This window comes from Sprattus sprattus (assembly GCF_963457725.1).
Source record: "Sprattus sprattus genome assembly, chromosome: 19".
Lineage (NCBI taxonomy): Eukaryota > Metazoa > Chordata > Actinopteri > Clupeiformes > Clupeidae > Sprattus > Sprattus sprattus.
Window position 1 is genome coordinate 15,543,520 of NC_137917.1, and position 16,851 is coordinate 15,560,370.

Below are 16,851 nucleotides of genomic sequence, written 5' to 3' on the forward strand. Positions count from 1 at the left end.
TTGATCTGAAATGTGCTACGCGACCAATGCAGAGTATGTAGGTCTTAACTGAAGCTTTCAAACAGTAGTTTTATGGCACAATTAGCGCTTATGCCACCACTCCATTGGCTTATATGGTAGCTTTCTAGCTAGTAGTTGTTTCGTGCCCTAAATCGCTAGTTTCATAGCTCATACAGTCACGCATGACGTACGCTTCAACCCCCTCGACACATTAAAGATTATACAAAATAATATGTTATTGAACTAAGGAGATGGCTTTTCTGACTGTGTAGTTAGGCTGCAATATTAGGAAATTGACATGTCATTGAGCCGGGCTGGAAATCAATCAAGAGGGTTGCACCCGCTAGCCCTATATCAAGGTAGTGCTGAGTTACACTCTTCTAGGAGTAAAGATGGCTGGTGTATTGAGACTTATTCAAATGAATCAGAGAATTCGGCGACGGCGCAGCCGTCTTGTTATCATTAATGCTGAGCTGCGGGTACGTTTTAACCCCCTCGACATTTTGTCAGATGGGGAGGTACTGTTGCGCTATCGCCTGCCCCGGGGGGAAATCCTAGGGTTATTGGACATCGTGTCCCCCCTGATAACAAGGGCAACAAGGCGCAACTATGCCCTGAGCCCCATGGTCCAGCTCCTGGCGGCATTGCGCTTTTATGCCACTGGGAGTTTCTTACAGGTGGTGGGCGATGGAATCGGGCTCAGCAGGGCAGCCGTATCGAAGTGTGTGGCGGCCGTCACGGCTATATTGGCCCAACACGCACAGCAACACATACGTGTGGCAGAGACACCACAGCAAAGGATGACCGAGAACGTGCAGTTCCACCAAGTGGCGGGCATTCCCCGGGTGATTGGGGTGGTGGATGGCACGCTCATCCCAATTGCCAACCCAACGCTGATGGATGCGGCGTTCATCTGCCGGAAGGGCTACTGGGCCTTAAACGTCCAGGTCGTCGTGGACTCTAAAGGCCTTTTCATTGACATCGTGGCGAAATGGCCAGGAAGCGCCCACGACGCATTCATCTGGGCCGACTCAGCTGTGGGGCGGGATGCGGCCGCAGGAGTGTTTGGGAGGGGGATCTTCCTCGGGGATAGTGGCTACCCGCTGAGATCCTACCTCCTTACTCCTGTGGCCAATCCCGCTACCGCAGCTGAGGAGATGTACAACACGGCCCACATCAGGACCAGGGGCCTGGTGGAGCGCGTGCTGGGTCAGTGGAAGCTGAGGTTCCGATGTCTCCACCGCTCAGCGGGAGGGCTGCGGTTGACTCCAGAGCGGAGCATTCGTGTGATAGTCGTCACAGCCATGTTGCATAACATGGCTGTGCGGGCTGGCGGCTATCTCCCTGAGGAGGAGGACGACGACGAGGACGATGATGATGATGATGATGAGGATGCCAACCCTCCCCCACCCGAAGGTCGTGCTGAACAACACCGGGCCGGTCTTCGGGTCCGGCAGGCCGTCATCAACCTCTTTGTTTAATTTTGTTTTTCCCTTTGTGTTTTTCAAAAGAGCTTTATTGGCATTGCAACGTCGTTTGCAAAGGAGGGAATACCATTACTCCTTGACGAGGTGGAATAGGAGCATCCTATTGGGCCGCTTAAAGGGACATCATCAAACAAAACAAAGACCGCTGTCTATGGCAAGCAGAATGGCTGCTGCCAGCTCCTGCCCAGTCAGAATGTGGACAGTCGTGAGGAACAAATGGCAAGACTCGCCCACACCAGAGGGGCCGGAGCTCCAATGCCTCCTCGCCATCAGGTTAGAGGTGGACTGGGATGTGGGGCATCTGCAAGGAAGAAAGGTTGAATAGTGAAATTGAATGGAATACACTGGAGAATTGGACACTGTTAAATGTTACTCACCCTGAGGCTGCAGGAATAGGCTCAATGAGGGCCTCGCGGACTGCTCCTCCTGCAGCAGCAGCTGTCTCTGCTGGATAGCGAGTTGGGCCCTCATTATTACCAGCCGCTCCTGCGCGAGGTTGTGGGAGCGCTCCAGCTGCGCCCCCACTCCCCGCAGCCCCTCCTCCACTCCCCGCAGAGACACCACCTTCTCCCTTTCCACCTCCAACCTCTCCCGCTCCATCTGCGCCCTCTCCCTCTCCACTTGCAGCAGACCTTCGCTGCAGGTGCAGCGCCAGTCGCGACTCTGCCCCCTGCCACCTGTCGTCCGAGGTCTGTCGGGAGGGAGCTGGGTGCGGTGGTGGGCGTGGCACTGTGGGTTGGCGAGGAGGCATCGGACGTCAGGGCTGGGGATGAGGCCCCGGGGGGCTGGGAGGTGGAAGCCCCCGCCCTCAGATCTATGCCCCCCGGGATCCCTTCGGAGGCAGTGTGGCCGATGATGGCCAGCACCCTGTTTTCCTCAGTGGTGAGGGGGAGCACGGTGTTGGGGCCACCACCAGTCTTCACTGCCTCCCTCCGCACAACCGCCCCTCTGGTCTTGGTGGTGCTGGCGAGGTCTTGCCATTTCTTCCTCACGTCTGTCCACGTTCTAACTGGGCAGGAGGAGCTGGAAGCAGCCATTCTTTCAGCGGTGGTTATCCAGACAGCAGTCTTTGCTTTGTTGGACACGTTTCCTTTAAAGCGGCCGAATAGGATGCTCCTATTTGCTTCCACCTCGTCAAGGAGTACTTGTATTTCCTCCTTTGCAAACGACGCTGCACGCCTCTTACGTCTTGCATCCATCTTTTCATACGGACAACTACCCACAGGTCCTAATATAAGATGCATCAGCCAATCCTAGTCCATAATCAATACATTGGAATCACCTGCAATCAGTGATCACACAGGTGAACAACTAGGCAAGCCTAAGTGTGGGCGTTTGTCAAAGACCTTTTGGGTCTTCTTGTATTCATAGTCTGTTTTCTAGTTCATCTGAGCGCGTTTTTAAATAATTCATTCAGCACACGCGCCCTTTTGTAGTTGTTTTTCAATCAATATCTGAATTGAAGTCACATATTATGGCGGCTTATGCCCTGAGTGATGTTTTTATTTGATCTTTTCTAGCCTATATATCAGAATCAGAATCAGAATCAGAATCAGAATCATGTTTATTGGCCAAGTACATTTTCATATACAAGGAATTTGTTGTGGTGTTTAGCTGCTCTCAATGTACTTTAACTGAAAATGTGCAATGTATCACAACAGTTTAGGATCAAATAAATAAATATAATGTAATATAAATATAATAATAAATATAATACATTTTCAAGTGTTCATTAAGGTGACGACAAGGGGAAAAAAACTGTTCCTGTGTCTGGTGGTTTTGGTGTGCAGGGATCTGTAGCGCCTGCCAGAGGGGAGGAGCTGAAACAGATTATGTCCAGGGTGTGAGGGGTCTGCAATAATTTTCCCTGCCCGTTTCCTGGCTCTGGTGGTGTACAGGTCCTGGATGGTGGGCAGGTCGGCACCGATGATGATTTCTGCTGATCTGACTGTCCGTTGTAGTCTGTTCCTGTCCAGTTTAGTGGCCGATCCAAACCAGACAGTGATAGATGAGCAGAGAACAGACTCAATGACTGCAGTGTAAAACTGGATCAGCAGCTCCTGAGGCAGGTTGTACTTCCTGAGCTGGCGCAGGAAGAACATCCGCTGCTGGGCCTTTTTGGTGACTGATCTAATGTTTGGCTCCCACTTCAGGTTCTGGGAGATTGTGGAACCCAGAAACCTGAAGGATTCCACGACAGACACAGTGCAGTTCAGTATGGTGAGGGGGGGCAGTGATGGGGGGTTCCTCCTGAAGTCCACTATCATTTCAACAGTTTTGAGCGAGTTCAACTCCAGGTTGTAGCGACTGCACCACAGGGCGAGCTGTTCAACTTCCCTCCGGTATGCAGACTCATCTCCATCTCGGATGAGGCCGATGATTGTAGTGTCGTCTGCAAATTTCAGGAGCTGAACAGACGGGTCTCCTGAGGTGCAGTCATTTGTGTACAGGGAAAAGAGCAGCGGGGAGAGCACGCAACCCTGGGGAGCACCAGTGCTGACTGTCCTGGTACTGGATGTTATTTCTCCCAGCCTTACCTGCTGCTTCCTGTCTGTCAGGAAGTTCGTTATCCACTGACAGGTGGAGGCGGGCACAGTGAGCTGGGTGAGTTTGGTGAGGAGGGCTTCCGGCATGATGGTGTTGAACGCCGAGCTGAAGTCCACAAACAGCATCCTAGCATACGTCCCTGGGGAGTCGAGGTGTTGTAGGATGTAGTGCAGTCCCATGTTTACTGCATCTTCAACTGACCTATTAGCCCGGTAGGCGAACTGGAGAGGGTCCAGCAGGGGGCCTGTGATGACCTTCAGGTGGGACAACACCAGTCTCTCAAAGGACTTCATGACCACAGACGTCAGAGCGACCGGCCTGTAGTCATTCAGGCCAGTGATGGAGGGTTTCTTGGGAACCGGAATGATGGTGGAGTGTTTGAAGCAGGACGGGACTTCACTCAGCTCGAGAGATCTGTTGAAGATCCGTGTGAAGATGGGGGCCAGCTGGTCAGCGCAGACTTTCAGACAGGAGGGTGACACACCGTCTGGGCCTGGAGCCTTCCTGATCTTCTGTTTCTGAAAGAGCTGACACACATCTTCTTCACTGACCGTCAGTGCCGGGGTGGAGTTAGGAGGGAGGGGGGAGGTGATGGCAGGGGGTGCAGTTAGTTGGATAAAGTCTGAGTTAGAGCGGGGAGTGGATGTAGGGTGATCAAACCTGCAGTAAAACTCATTCAGATCGTCAGCTAGTTGAGGGTTCACTGCAGTGTGGGGGGACTGTTTCCTGTAGTTGGTGATGTCCTGCAGGCCTCTCCACACTGACGCAGGATCGTTGGATGAGAACCTGATTTTAAGCTTTTCAGAGTAGCTCCTCTTTGCTGCCCTGATCTCCTTTGTCAGTGTGTTCCTGGCCTGGTTGTATAGGATCCTGTCCCCACTCCTGTAGGCCTCCTCTTTGGCCTTCCGAAGCTGTCTGAGCTTTGCTGTAAACCACGGTTTATTATTGCTGAAGGTGCGGAAAGTTTTGGTGGGTACACACATGTCCTCACAAAAACTGATGTAAGATGTCACAGTGTCAGTAAGTTCGTCCAGATCTTTAGATGTAGCCTCAAAAACACTCCAGTCAGTGCAGTCAAAGCAGGCCTGTAGCTCCAGTTTTGACTCGTTGGTCCATTTTTTCACTGTCTTGACTACAGGCTTTGCAGATTTTAATTTCTGCCTGTAGGTTGGGAGCAGATGGACCAGGCAGTGATCAGAGAGTCCCAAAGCTGCACGGGGAACAGAGTGATATGTGTTCTTTAAAACTGTATAGCAGTGGTCCAGTGTGTTTTTGTCTCTGGTCGGGCACTTAATCTGCTGCCTATATTTTGGCAGTTCGTTGCTGAGGTTTGCTTTATTAAAATCCCCAAGGATAATGAGAAGGGAGTCTGGATATTTTCTCTCCATGGTGATTATCTGGTCAGCCAGGTGCTGTAGCGCCTCGCTAACGCAGGCCTGAGGTGTATTGAGGTATTGTTCTTATGTCGAGACTTGTTATATTGGAACTTCATTCAAAATCGACTCTTCTGGCATCGATTGCTGTACTTTCAGAACTACTGTGATGGACAGCTCCACCCTAAGAGCTACTTAAGCACTCGTGCACGTTGCGCTCGTGCACCTGACTTTAAGTAGATGGTTGGGAAACGCACGTAAATAGAAAGTGTTACTTAGTGTACGATGTCGCGAAAATCCACGTAGGCCGTTAAGATACGTCGTTATCGGGAAACGAGGCCCTGGTCATTTAATGTAACAGACTTTGAAGTCAGCAAGTGATGGGTTGCTACGCAACACCTGAAACTTCAAAGTTCTATTTGCTTGAAGAACTATTTATTTCTAAATGGGAATCATGAAACGGCAACTAAATCATTAAAAAGAGGTATGTTGGAGGAATGTCTTCTATTGTTTTTGGCAAATAACCGTATAATAAGCGGGATCATTTATTGTCCGTCGACTGCGCGTCGGGGTGCTGTTCGCCCCGTCGGGATTTATTTTTGGATATTGACCTCCGGACAATACATTATCTCTTACGTATTAATCACAAGTATAACTGGTATTATTGTACCTATCCTGTAATGCAGTTAAGTAACTGACTGAATTACCCCTGCAAAATACCTGCTAGTGTTGATAGAGGTAGTAGGAATAGTAATAATATAGCATCCAGAACCAGCTATAAGGACTGCAATTAGTCACAGGGTCAGGTGTGGAACTCTTGGCTTCCAGGTAGGCACCAGATGACATTGCTTACCTGAGGCTAATGAAATGGCATGCTGGCTCAAATTGCTTGATATATCAGGCAGTGTGTGCCTATTGCATGGATACTAGACAGATTGTGGCTGGATTTGATTCAGAGTTTGTTTCTGTCAGTGTATGATCTCCCTCCCAGACATTTCACTACTGAGCGAGCAATGCTGTGGATTTTTGAGAAAACCAGAGACCCATGGTTCCTTGTAAAAATCACAGTGATGGTTGGAAAAATAATGGCTGCACCATTCTCAGTATTTCAGTTTAGAAGTCTTGTTTTTTTGTCTCAACCACAACATGACCACAAAACAGTCATTTGTATTATGTGGCTGTGGCTAATATTGCTTTTAGAGTTAAAAGCTCTGCAAACACTCAAGTTTCGGCTGGCTCAATTAGGCGCCAAAATCTGCAGCAACATGGAGGTCTGTTTGAGAATACATGGCCCAAATGACTGAATGTTGCATTATGGGATGAAAAAGGATAAAGTGGTGCTGTAATTATCCGTGTTTTAGTGTTACTTAGCTGTCTGCTGAAAATGAGATGACTCTGCTGAAAGTTAGTAATTACCGTGACAACTCTGAGAGTAAATTAGCCAGACTTGTCGAAGGCCTCGCTTTTTGCTTTCCTTTTCCTTTCTTCTTCCTTCCTTAGTTTTTTTATATCTTATTCTCGTTTTGAACCTTTCCCAGTAATAGGCGGGTGGTAAATTGTTGTTTTGCTGCAACGTCAAAGTCATTTTCCGCTGTGCTATAAATAGCTGCTCACGGTGCGCCCGAGGTCACGCGCGCGAGAATGCAGACGGAGTGGGCCCAGCCAAGGTCGGGGAAGCTGAGCTGAGCTGAGCCTTCCTCTGGAGGCAGGTGGCAGTAGGGATGGTGATGAGAGGGCCTCTTATCTGCGCTTGCATGCATTACCTGGGCTGCAGCGTCACCACTGTGTGTCGTTGAGAGCTTATTTATTGCCTCTCGGTCGAGGGCCCGCTGGGTCCAGAGGCCTTGCAATGCAGAGAGCAAAGATGTCAGCTCAAGTCATGTACTGTCTGCATGCACACGCACATACCACAAACTCACACAAACAGAAGTGTGCACACTCATACACATCGATTTTGACTGTTTAGCAAATATGAAGTTCTTCAGGACTTCTGATTGTCCACAAGATATTAACAATCTGAGTTATTGACTCTGTGGTTTGTATTTACATATATAATAAGCTTAATAATTATGTGTAGAAGTACCAATCTAAAAAATTACTTGAGTAAGAGTAAAAATACTAGTGAGTAGGAAGTTACTTCTTATGATGACATTTATGACTAGGGTTGGGTACCGAGAACCGGTACCAATACGGCACCGGTTCCATACAACCGATACCTACCCGGACCGAAATGCAACGCAGATTTCGGTGCTTCCTTTCGGTGCCTGAGCAGATAATTTTTTTTTTTTTTTTTTTTATAATTTAACAAAACTAGCGATAGCTAACGAGAAGTAACGTTAGTGGCGTAGATCTTTCTGAGTACGATCTGTATACTTTTTTGTGTTGATAACAGATTTCATGGGGCACATATAAAACTGCTCCATCTCCCAATATAGACTCTCGCCTGTGTCGCTCACGCTGCATTCTGTATGGGACTAGTGGAAACGGGATTTGTGTTGAGGAGTTGCCATGGTAATGGGTTGACTTGCGTGTGGTTTCGGTTTCAAGATAAGTGTGGTTGTTCTAAGCAGAAGTTGGATAGGCTTTATTAAACGGAGAGCTACCGTCTCATCCAAAGATATTCCTTCTCAATGTGAGTTCTTAAGAGAGCACTAACTTGGACGCTACAATAACATTGCAACAGTCTGACAGCGAAGAGCAGGCAGCCTTGCACAGAGCAAGCACAAACAGAGCTAGCCATCAATATAACGGAGAAAATGTCGAAAGGTAAACGATCAAAAGTATGGCTGTATTTCGCACAAAAAGATTCAAACAACGTGACGTGCAGCATATGCAACAACAAAATTGCGTGTAAATGGAGGAGAGAACTCAAGAGGCCCTGAAGCTAAACTTTTAAAGGGGTAGTACACAATCACGAAACCAGTGGGTTTAAATAAATGCAAACTAATTAATATTTGTTTTACTCTGAAGGCAAACATGCTCATATTTCTGCAAAAGTATTACTGAAGTGTGAAGTGTGTGTACAGAGTTTGTTATGTATTTATTTATATTTATTTAAGTATACTGTAAACAGTTGTTATAAGTTAATATATTGTTCATAGTTTGTTAAAAGGTTTGAAGCCAAGTGGTTTGTATTTATTTTTATTTATAGTATACCTTAAACAGTTAATATATTGTTAAATTTGAAGAAAACTATTTGCCTTGGCAATAAATAAGCCTAATGTCTTTAATTAAAAAAAAAAAAAAGTATCGGTTCTGGCACCGTTTAGGCACCGGTATCGTTTTAAAAGTATCGGTTATGTACCGGTATCGGAAAAAAACCAAACGATACCCATCCCTATGACACACTTTAGGCATATATAGTTTATCGTGTTCATGTGAGATTATGCCCCAAATATTTTGCAATGCTTGTCTAATAAACTCAACATAACATAGCCAATGGCAATGCACATTCAAGTAGGCCTACTGAAAGACATTTCACAGAATGAAAAAAAATTATAACTGTAGACTGGCCTATATAACCTAAACTTGTAGGCCTATCATCGATATAGGCCTATAGCCTCTCCAAAAGGGACACAAGCAACTCAGAAGAGCAATGGTGAATAAACTAACACTTTCACTATACTAAGGTAACAATATGTAAAGTTATAGAAACTATTATCAAAGTAAATCTATTATGTATGTTATACATTCATACTGTATGTACCACAATACCATAGGCCATAAGCGGAGCCTTATTGTAAAGTGTGAAACACATCATCATCTAGTAATCAGTTACAAACATTTATAACTGGTAAAATGGAGCATTATTGTAAAGTTTTTTTTTTTTTTTTTGGGGGGGGGGGGGCACATTGTGACAAGAATGGTATGGAGTGTGCAATTGGGATAGAAGAGCAAGTTAAGGGATAGACAGTGGGTTGCCAAGATGGGGATCTTCCCAAATAGTGAGCCTGCATCGATGTATAAAAACTGTGTTTATAACTCATTGATAAGGGCTTATTAATGACTTACAAAGGGTTTACAACCTAATTAGTAACCTATTTATAAACCATTTATAATGGAGTCTTATTGTAAAGTGGTACCAATTTGTTTGTGTTCATCTGACACCGCCCTCAACTGTCATGTGTTACTTCCTGCCTTTGTTTAGTTTCCCACTAGTTTATGTTCTCACCTGATTCAGTTTATTAGCCTGTTTATCATCTGTATTGATTTCACCTGCCCCTCGATGTATTTGTCTTCCCTTTTTAGTTTCTCTCTGTATTCTGTGACCTATTTCTGGCTTTTTCTTTGCTTTCGTGGATGGAATTCCTTATCTGCTATTAATTTGCTCAGTCACGGATTGTATTGCACTAAATCACTTTTGCGCACATCATACTTTCCGTAATATAGCAGAACTGTTATGGGGACAAAACGAACATTCAAATGATCATAGTGTGGTGCATTGTGTATTGCATGCCACAGATGTATAACTGCTGGCCTAGGATATCTATTACGTGGACAGAATTACTTGTCTATGAAGTGAGTTTATTTCGTCCACAAAGTAAGAAGTGCATTCAGCCTGCACAACATGAATCATTTGTTTTGTTTTCTGTGCACCAAAGAATGTTCTGTCTTCAATATTTCGTGGATACAAAAGCAACAAAAGGCACTATGGTGTTACACGGTATTGTAATAAATTAATGCATTTCCCAGCACATATAATGCGTTCTGTCTGCAAAAAAAAAGGTCTGTTACACTTGGCACCCCTTAGATTTTTTCTGCTTTGTTGATCGTATGGAAATCTGTTGCAGGTTATGGAATATAGCCTAGGTTTTACAGTGATGGCGTGACATAAACACCATATGGCATTTTTCTCTGGTGTTGAACATGTTGTGAATAACCATTCGTATGCAAGGTTTAATATAGGCAAAATCAATATTAATGATATTGAAGAGTGACCGTGTACTATCACTGATAAACCTTGTTAATCTTTTATGCCTTTATTGATTTAAAAAGTCTTTACATCATGATGATATTGTGATGCACAGCGGTCCAATTACTCCGTAGGGACAAGCTTTAACATCACATTTGTCCAAGTGAAATTGGCAGTCCATCTTCATACATATTCAAAAATATTTTATTCTCTGAGTAATAGACTGGGGTTCCCTAGCATTCTTTATAACGGCTGTCACCCTGAACACACCAAACAATAATTAGATACACAAAGGCATATTAAAGCGGCGTGTTTGTGAGACATTCATCAAGTTGTCAGCTCACTGGCAGAGACATCAGTAACACTGCGAGATTCCTCAGACAAGGGGATGAGAGAGGGCAGGAACAGAGGAGACGAATGAACTCAGAATTTACATTCAAAAGGATTTGTCTACAACACTGTAGCTTCCATTATAGGGTAAATCATTCAAATGTGCAAACTGAATCACCTGAAATAGCTCTGCCAACAGTGCATTGCTTCCTTTGGTAGCAGTGATGGGGAGGCTGCCATTGTTTAGAAAAAGCATGCATCTCAAGCGCCTCAACCTAATGAGGAGAAACATCAGGTGCAAATGAAGAATTCCGTTCGTGTTTGTACAGTCACCGAAACAGACGGCGAAAGAGATAGGCAATTTCAGCCATCCTATAATTCCTCATGAAAAGCAAAAGGATATCCATAAACATCTTCTAACAAACATGATCAAGTAGAGAGTAACTGAACAAAAATGCCAGATTGAGTATCCCAGCTGCCCACTGTTAGTCTGTTCAAAGACCAACGTGATAAAAGACTCATACTGTACATTCAGCCTCTTATTCAGTCTTAAGGACTCTCATATTGTTATCTTGCCTTTCCATGCACTGTGTCTTTAGTGGGATTGAAAGCAGTGAAGGTAAAGAGGTATGCCTGCCTGGCAGAGGAACCATAATAGTCTTAATGGCAACATCAAAGATGCACAATGGCCATAAGGGTCACTTAATTGCATGGAGGACATGCGGCATAGCAGATGCCACATAGAATACAACATCAGCAAGCCTTCTCTTGTAACATCCTCCTTGTGCAAATCCTTGGTGAGTCCATTATTCTCCTATTTCATTCACTCAAACATTCCTTGCCTCTTTCAAAACGTATGGATGCTTCATCACGTTTCACATTTCATTGTGTTGTAAGAATGCATTCGTTCAAGCTACTATTGAAGCTAATGAGGGTTAGCTGCGTCCACGTATTCCTTGAAAGCATTGTGAAACTGACAGGATGGCTTTGGTCTACCAGGTTTGGTGAAGCTGTAACCATATGATTCATCACTTGTTCGAGACCATTTATACTGGCAGCAGTGCACAAAACATGTGCAGGCTAACTACCTAAAAAGCATTCAGATATCTTGCAAAGACCAACAACTAAGCTAAGATGGCACAGATAAAAGTCAGCTAGCATGCTGACTGGTCTGGTCTAGTGATGTTGTGCTGTGAAAGCTTTTCTTATATTTTTGCGGCGTGTGCTAGCTCTGGTGTGTTAACCTGTTCTTTACATGACCACGCACCATACAAATAAATTTGAAGATGATTCCAAAACCAGCTTTCTCTAAAAAAATACCTCAAAATGTAGCAGAGTGTTGCTTTAAGAATCAAAACACAGGCGGCCCCGTGAGTTGTACGCTCATTGCATGATCAGGGCGCCATGCTGTGCTGGATGCCCACTGTTGTGTCCGGCAGGGAGCTCAGTGCCACAAAGGTCAGGCTTCAACTCTGCACACGGTATAAACCGTTTCTTTAATGCAGATTGACAGACAATGATACACCCAGACACAGACAAATGAACCAGAGATGTGTTTGATTGTTTGATTTATGTCGTGGTTGTAAGAAAGCAATCACAAAAATACATTTTAGGACACTCTATGCCATTCTCACTTTCTTGCGTGATCAAAGGTTTGACGTGCTGTCACTATATATTAGTGTTAGATGCTGATGACTGAAGCTTGTCTCCAGAGGCACAACATCACTCTATATCACATTTCATCACATTAAATCAGTGGATGATGACTAACAGACTAGTTGTGAATCCAACGATAGAAAACTTTCTTTAAGTATCATTATTCGAAAATTTGTCTTCAAAAGTCCTCTTACTATAATAATAAAGCCATGTGCAGTGAATTATGATTCACATACAAATATATTTTTACAGTTGCCATGTTCATATGGTTAATGATTCAATGAGTGCATAGTTTACTCACGAGACAGAAAGAAACTCCACACACATGCACAACATCACTCTTGCTGACTTCCATTTTCTAATATATATTTATATATAAATATTTTCTTTCCCGCAGCATGAACCACCATTATCCCACACTCAATAGCTTACAGAATGTCACATTGTTGGATAAATGGTGTTGCTAATATGCCCACCAGTGACTATGGATTCTGAATTTAATCCTGCATTACCTCTTTCCCCCCGTCTCTGCCTCATTCTGAATGAACATAATATGAACACATTTTTTCTGTGACATTTAATCATCTGGGGACACCCTGCCTCGTGAATTGGATTAGAGTAGCTGAATTGAATGCAGCAAAACTGGGAGACTTCTGTTCCTCTAGCAAACCTAGTAAACAGCATATGCATTCACTTACGTGTTGTACGGCGGCTATATTTTTTGCAGTATTATGCAAAGGGAAGGGAGACAGGGAAGAAAATCCATACTCTGGAAGCGTGAACAGAACAGTGTAAAAATATTTGTCTCTTGAGGTACTTTGAGAGACAGAGCTCCAACCAACTTGTACAAACACACAGATATGTGCAGTGTGCGTGTGCACACACAAACACACACAGATAATGACATACTTCTACAGAAGGTTGCATACAGATACCATCTCGGTACTACAGAAGGTCCAACGTTTAGATTATCTGTTGAGTGTTAGGTTACTCATCAACGTCCGTGGCAGGCCGTTTCAACAAACATGGGCTATGAACAAGCAGTATTTACGATCATGTGTTATTTGTTTTGTCACTCCCGTAATACCTCATTTGCGTCTAATCCAGAGCTGTGACAACGCTAGCAGGAGCTTGACAGCTTTTTTGTTTTGTTTCATTTCCCCCTCCCTCTCAGTTTGTGGGCAGGTGGAGTGTGCTTGTAGTTCACCAGGGGACGACTGCGGATCCCAGCTGCGAAGCTGCTGAGATTTCATCAGCGGCGAAGGCACCAAATTCTATCAGACAGCTCAGTGCAGAGAGAGTTGGCCGCCTCAACCACAGAGGCCGGGAGACTGGGAGATAATGAACTTAGGTGAGGACAAAGCAGAGCGCAAGTAACACCAACCACAAGAGCAGAGGAGCCATGCTGGGGAGGAGAGTTAGCCTAGCAATCACCGCTAGTTAAAGCTAAAAAAAGGCCACCTGGGAGGCAGTGCAGCCAGCGGAGACAGAACAAACATGCTATGAGAGGACAAGGCTAGGCAACATGTAGGCCTACTTCAATGTTTTCAAGATGGTGCCTGGCAGGTTGCTGATTATAATGTGTTTGGCCTTCAAGGCTACTGGTAATTACTGGTGATTGAAGTGAGCCAACTGTTTAAAATGCCGGTTGTTTAATAAATTAGCTTAGTTCTTAAGTCCTGCTGTTTGAGAAAGAGTGAAACTCAAAGCACGACGCTTAAGAGGCAGGTGAAGTTGTTAATTGTTTGACAGTATTGCCAAAAATAGAAAATAAATATCAGGCACACTCCTGACTTGAATTATTACTTCATTGAATTAATCACCTTCTTTTCTGAGCACCTACCTGGATTGGATCTGTAGATTTTTAGAGAACTCTCAACAGTATTGACAGCCAAACTTAATATGTTTGTAACAGGAAAGGCATATATACATTTACCATTGATAGACTTTCCCTCTGGTGGTATAGGGGGATGGGAGATGTGACCAGACTCCATGTGGTTCTCAGATTCTTTTTGTCTATCATCAGGAAATGAGTGAAACAACATGGTTGTTTGTCACTGACAAAGACACCACCCCCATACTATCCAACAGCATGTACTCCTCTTCACAGTTCCATTCTGGGCCCTAGTCTTCTGCCGCTTCCTTCTGCAGAGAGACTGCAGCAGTGTGATGTTGGGGGATGGTTTATAGACTTGGCTCCAAACCTGCAGCCATTGTAATGTTTAATGCAGCCAGGTGGCCATGAATGCCCCATACAGAGCGAGATGAGTGGGCAGGCATCTCAGCACCCTCCATCTCTCCATCTTGCTGCCCGTATGTCTTTCCCGTGTCTCTGAGACGGGGTGAGATTGATCTATAATTGTAGCTCCACAGGATGCCAGGATGTCTTTTATGCATTCAGAGTTCAGTAATGACGGAGAGAGATATCTTCTCCACAGAGGGAAAAAGAGAGGCATTGTGGAACAACGAGGAATGATTGTCCAAAGCCTGCTCCTGCATTGTGTCCCACAATATAACATCCTTGACCATGAACGACACACAGTGCCCTAACCAACGTGCTTGCAAACGGGAAAAACAAAAAGGGCCGTCTCTGTTTATCCAAAGGGGTCTACAGTTCACATCCTTCCGGGTCTTTCTTTTTCAGCATTCTACTGCCATCTGTGGGAGGGATGTGGGGTGCTGATGCTCCTGCGCTCTTCGGAATCCTCCCATAGGGAGAGGCCATCATGGAAAAAAAGCTCACACTGTGTTCCGTCTCCGTGCCTTTGGGAGCAGCCGTGCGTTATTCCCCACGACGTCTGCTCTGATGTCACAACATCAATATCTCTGCACCATAAACTGCCCCAGGGGGGTCCCTAAGCGTGATTTATTCACATCCATTTCAAATCATATACACAGAGGGTCAGGGAGGGGGGCCTCTTTGCACCCAAATGCGCTCAGGTGAATTTCTTGTCCATTAAAAAATATATATCAGGTGAACTGGTATAATCATTAGCTGTATTGATCCGATATGCATGAGCAGGTAGTAGACTGGGCCAGTCGATCGGTGGAAAAAAATCAAACTGAAGTTGTATGTTTTTTCACATTACATCATTTGCCTGCCTTTTTGATTTTCTCTTCATGATTGGCTTTTAGAGGGCAGTAACTCACAATATAACATTTATCAAAATGTTATATGTAACAAACACTTAAAGATTTCTCTTGTTTTATCTCTACCTCTGCTGATCCATTATCCAGATGCATATTCATTCATCTTTTTTTTTCTGAGTCATTAAAGGAGGCTATCAGTACATTGTATCTGACATGTACCTGCTGGTCTATAAGCCATAGGCTGGGAGAGCAGAGGAATTCTCCGTTATAACCAGAGGGGTAAGCCGATAAGCATTGTGTGTATTCACACTGCCGTAAACACGGCCTCCTCTCCCATCCGTCAGAGCACAGGCTCAGACAGTCAGCCCTCTCTGTACCCCCTGGGGTGCAGGATCAATATGAAATCAGTAGGATTGGCGTGGAGCTGTACTGATGAATCCCTGAGTTGCTCACATCGCGTGCCCTCAGACACGGACTCCGCTTCCTGTTAGCTGCCGACACACTTAGCATTGCAAGGGGCTCGCTACGCGTACAGGCATGAACACATAGTTAAACACCCACTCTCTCTCTCTCTCTTTCTCTCTCTCTCTCTCTCTTTCTCTCTCTCTCTCTCTCTCACACACACACACACACATGCACACACACACAATGCCCTTTCAATAAAAGGTGCATCATTGAGTGGCAGTGCAACTAATGACTAGTGCTTTTCTTCTGCCCTGCCTTTAGCACACAGGGGCCCGACTGGAAAATCTCACAGCTTGTGAAGATAGCTAAATCAATAATCTATTCCATTTAATGGGTTGAAGTCTCTGCATAACTAGAGAGGTAGCGAGGACTAGATGAGGAGAACTGTTCAGCAGCAAACCCTGGCTTAGGTTCACTGTTACTCTCTCTCACTCTCTGTCTCTTTCTCTCTTTCCATACTTTTCTCCCCTTGCCTGGGCTCTCTTGACTGCTTAGAATAAAGGTGTAATTGTAAGGCTGTTTTTTTGCATGATTCATCTATGAGGAGGCTTTTGTTATGTATGAGAGTAGCGTAAAGCTGCCCTGGCTGTGCATGAGCGCCTTCATCGTCTCTGCTGGGTATCATCAGGAGTTCTCTCTTTCCCTCTGTATCTTTCTCTTTCAGAAAAGGGTGACATGTCCTCTTTTCCGTCTTTGTAATGCTCAGCACAAACGGCACAACACCATATTCTCATTTTTTCCTCTTTAACTCAAAGCTTGGAAACTCATGCATGAGAAATCAAGTTGGAGGCTACATTTTCATTCCTGCCACCGCCCCCCCTCCCACCCCGCGCCTCTCTCGCTCTCCCTCTCTCTCGCATTTTTCTCTCTCCCTCTCTCATCTATCTCTCACTCTTTCTGTCTTTCTCACATACCCGCACACATACCTACCAATTTCAGCCTGTCTGTCTTTAACTGTGTGCTTCCACATTAATACCTGTGATTAAGCCAT

General features: G+C 45.0%; 1 protein-coding gene across 1 annotated transcript; it reads left to right on the forward strand.

The window, feature by feature from the left end:
- Positions 1-392: 392 nt before the first annotated feature.
- On the forward strand, positions 393-1,580 carry LOC308380607 (putative nuclease HARBI1; the record flags this gene model as incomplete). Its single annotated transcript, XM_080858015.1, has 2 exons — positions 393-1,322; positions 1,512-1,580. The coding sequence occupies 2 exons, from the start codon at positions 393-395 to the stop codon at positions 1,578-1,580; spliced, it is 999 nt and encodes a 332-aa protein (XP_080714141.1).
- Positions 1,581-16,851: the final 15,271 nt, after the last annotated feature.